Source organism: Aptenodytes forsteri, unplaced genomic scaffold (assembly GCF_000699145.1).
Source record: "Aptenodytes forsteri isolate BGI_AS27 unplaced genomic scaffold, ASM69914v1 Scaffold14, whole genome shotgun sequence".
Lineage (NCBI taxonomy): Eukaryota > Metazoa > Chordata > Aves > Sphenisciformes > Spheniscidae > Aptenodytes > Aptenodytes forsteri.
The window spans coordinates 1,292,990-1,296,884 of NW_008794457.1; the positions used below are offsets into that span (position 1 = coordinate 1,292,990).

General features: G+C 66.2%; 1 protein-coding gene across 1 annotated transcript in view; it reads left to right on the top strand.

The window, feature by feature from the left end:
• CARMIL2 (capping protein regulator and myosin 1 linker 2) overlaps positions 1-3,895 on the top strand; it is a 24,227-nt gene that overhangs the window by 19,323 nt on the left and 1,009 nt on the right. The window contains exons 31-36 of the mRNA XM_009290833.1: positions 1,373-1,476; positions 1,937-2,342; positions 2,635-2,754; positions 3,093-3,129; positions 3,309-3,377; positions 3,678-3,863. Coding sequence (XP_009289108.1) covers positions 1,373-1,476; positions 1,937-2,342; positions 2,635-2,754; positions 3,093-3,129; positions 3,309-3,377; positions 3,678-3,863 — 922 coding nt within the window. The remainder of the gene's footprint in view (positions 1-1,372; positions 1,477-1,936; positions 2,343-2,634; positions 2,755-3,092; positions 3,130-3,308; positions 3,378-3,677; positions 3,864-3,895) is intronic.

Here is a 3,895-nt window from a genome sequence, read left to right on the forward strand (position 1 = left end):
ACCGCGGCGGGGCGGGTTTCGCCTCCCCCCCCACTGAAAGGGCGAGCGCCTGGGGATCCTGCCTTCGCAGCCCCCTTCCCAAAGGAAAAGTAACTTTTGGGTGCAGTCAGCAGAGAGTCCGGCTCCGTCGCCGTCCCCAGGGCCGGATCCTGCCAGCATCACCTCGTCCCCACACCACCGTGATGCAGCTGGATCCTTCCACCTGCTGGAAAGCCCCGGCTCGCACAGCCGCGGTGACGCTCGCCCTTGGACCGCGGTGGGACCAGTGCTGCCGCGGGGCTGGAGGAGAGGCAGGAGCCGTTTCCCGCAGGCAGGGTGGATGCTGGAGGCTGGCAGGGGCCAGGCAGGGCCTGGGGGGCCATCACCTTGGCACATCTCTCCGCAGCGGGATGGGCACGCTCAGCACCCAGGGTTGGCCAAGCCTTGAGCGAGGACGGGCTTTGATGGATGTGATGTGACAGGCAGAGCAGATCTCAGATGGCTGGAACAGCTCCTGAGCGGCATCAATCCAGCCGTAATGAAAAGTCGTTATGGATTGAAATGCCACCGATGGGGAAGCGCCTCCCTCTCGTCGATAGGAAGCCACCGATGCGGTGCCACGTGCCGGGGCGAGGAAGGTGCCATGGAGGAAGGCTTGGCCACGGCATGGACCGCTTTGCCGTGGGGATGGAGTGGGTGGCCTTCGTGCAGGCTGTGGTGGCACTCCAAGGTTGGACTTGAGGATGAGTACCAGCCTGAAGGATGCAGATGTGGGTCCCTGCAGGTCACCCGCTCCATCAGCCACCAGCAGCGCGGGTCTCCCTTCCTTGGAGCTCAAATGGAGGAAGCATCCCTGCCAAAGGCTTCTCCCACGGGACGGCGGGGTCAGAGACCTGGCCCAGCTCTAGGAGGGCTTTAGCAGGATTTGCCATTGTGTGTCACCAAGGAGGGTCAGAGGCACCTTACCTGTGTGTAATGCACGGGTACCTGAGCGCGTACGGATGCCATACCCCAGCCACCGTGCTGGGGAGCCACCAGCACCCCAGCCGTGGCACCCAGCGGGGTGCAGAGGGCTGGCAGCCAAGCTGCCCTGCCTGCACGGGCAGGGCGAGGAGCTGTGAGCTACCCTGCCTGCACGGGCAGGGCGAGGAGCTGGCAGGAACCCGGGGTGGGCTGGAGCTCCCGATGCCCCAGGGATGCGGCAGGATCAGAGCTGGGATGCAGCTGATAACACCGTGGTCTGGCTTTTGTGCTGGATGCACAGTGAGACAGAGGGTGCCAGCACCCACCCCGCACAGGCACCTACTTGTAGGTGCACGAGCCCAGGTCGCACGTGTTCGTGCGTGGGGGTATCTTTGCCCTGTGCCGGGCTGACAGCTGCGCTTGCTCGCAGGTGCAGCCTGTGGCCTGTGAGAACAGCGAGGACAGGAGCATCACCCGCGTGGACGAGGGGCTGGAGGACTTCTTTGCCAAAAGGCTCATCCCAGAGGAGCTGCCGTAAGCCGGGGGGGGGGGGGGAGGGAAGGGTCCCCTGGGACCCACCTAGCCCCAGGATTTCACCTACCCTGCAAACGCCGCTGGTCCCGGTGCCAGAGGGATGCCGGGGAAAACATCCCTTCTTACAGCAGGCACCCAGCTTGTGCATCTCCCCGGGGCATTGCCAAGGGCAAGGCTGGTGGGAGAGGGCTGGGATGCGGCTACGGGGTGCAGGATGATGCAGCCAGCACCCCGCTGCCACGAGCCTGGGTGCCTGGGGCCTGTCCTATAGCAGGGAGGCAATGGGGCAGCACCCATAGGGTCCCCATGCTGGGAACAGCTGCCCTTGCCGGGACAGCATCATCTCAGGTGGGGTGTCCAGGGTCTGGATCCATCCCTTTGGGGTGGGGGGTGGGGGGAATGATCCCTAGCCCCTTGGCAGCCCAGAGCTCACCTTTCCCAATGCTTCATCTCTCCTCAGCCCCACGGCTCCGGAGACCTGCCCGGGATCAACCCCTCTGGCCCCCTCCGGCTCCCGCACCCTCAAGAAGAAAATCGGGAATTTTTTTGCCTTCAAGAAACCCAAATCCAGCCGGGGCTCGAGGTGTGAGAAGGAGCCCGAGGGCGGCCCCACTGCCCCCAGGAGCAGGCGCTCAATGCTCAGTGACATTTTACGGGCCCCCAGCAAGGCGGGCGAGGCGGGCAAACCGCTGAGTAAATCGGAGGAGGGAGGGCTCGCTGCCGAGCCCCGGCCGGAGCCCGAGCACTGCCAGACCCCCGACTCTGCCCGCAGGATCCGGCCCAAGTACTCGCGGGAGGGCAAATCCCAGTCGCTCATATTGCTGTCTGGGGAGGATGAGGATGCTCTGGGGGTCAGGCATGACAAGGTAAGCACTGTCACCGTCACCGAGCCACTGCCGGTGACCCTGCTGTTCGGCTCGCCTAGTGGGTGCTGCTCCCACCCAAGGGTGCTGGTGGTGGCGTCAGCTGGGCACTGCAGGGGGACGTGGGGACACTGGAGCAATGGCTGGGGACATCCCCGCTGGGTTGTGGCCATGCCTCCATCTTCCAGGGGCGCGGCTGGGGTTGGGGACCTGGGTGCCCTGCAGGCAGGCAGGCGGGTGCTGTGGGTGCTGCGCTGGGTGCCGTGCCCCTGGCAGGGCTGTGTCTGTCCTGCAGAAAAGGCACCTGGAGAAGAGCGAGGGGGAGCTGCCCGGCTCCTTCGAGCAACGCGTGCAGGTCATGCTCCACCGCATTGGTGTCACCAAGGGCCCGGCCACCGAGGGCAAGAAGCAGCAGGTGGGGAGCAGCTCCACTTTTGGGACAGATCCTGCACCCAAAGGGCGGGTGGAGGTGGTGGTTCATGGCATGGGGGGGTCCCCCGGCCAGGACCGGCAGCACCCAGCTCTGTGCCACCGCTGCCTCGGCCTCTGTCCTGTCACCTAACCCTCCGCAAGGGGACCGATACATGGGCTCCTATGCACTGCATGGTGTCTGTCTGTCCCTCCTTCCCTGGCATGCACCCATCCCCTGCAGCCACCCCAGAGCTCAGCAGCACCCTGCCCTCTGCCACCCATCGTCCCTGAGGGCGCTGCCACCCTGACCCCCCTCCTTACCAGGTTTCTTTCCCCTTGCAGAGCAAAGACAGCGAGATCAAGAAAGCCGGCTCAGATGGTGAGGGGCTGCATCCTCCTCACCCTGATCCCTACCCAGCTGGGCACCCACAGGGTGGGCACGGGCAGGCCCCCTCAGGCTCCCAGCTGTGGGTCCCACCACGTCCCCCCTCTCGCTGGGTGCTGGTGGCACGGGGCAGACCCCAGCTCACTGATGCTGCTGGTGGCTTGTGCTTGCAGGGGACATCGTGGACAGCTCTGCAGACTCCCCCCCCTCCCTGAAGGCCCGTACGCACTCCGTGTCCACAGGTGGGTCACCAGTGGGTGCCAGGGGGGTCACACCGGCCCCCAGGGCAGAGGGCTCTGTCCCCTCCGCTAGCACTAAGCAGCGCTGTATGGGGACCGGAGCCAACGGGGACTGGTGGGCACGGGCACCCTCGGGAGGGTGCCCTGCACCCATGGGTGCCCAACCCTGGTAATGACGGATGGAAACCCAACCCTTTGCCCTGGGTCCCTGGGGTGGCTGCAGGCGGGGTCCCAGCACCAAGAACCATCCCTTGGGGCCGTCACTGCCAGGCACCCACAGCTCTGCCTTCCCTTCCCCTGCAGACGCACCCTTCCGCAGCCCGGCCGCTGCAATGGAGCCCAGCGCCGGCCTGGCCGAGCCCCGGCCAGCCTGGAAAGCCCTGGGGAGGCAGCTGCCATCCGAGCCACAGGGCACCAGCTCCGACCAGCCCCGGTGCTCCTTTGTCCTGGCCGAACCCAGCGGGCTGCCGGAGCCCGGGGGCCGGGAGGGCTGGAGCAGCAGCCTGCCACGGCTGGGGAGA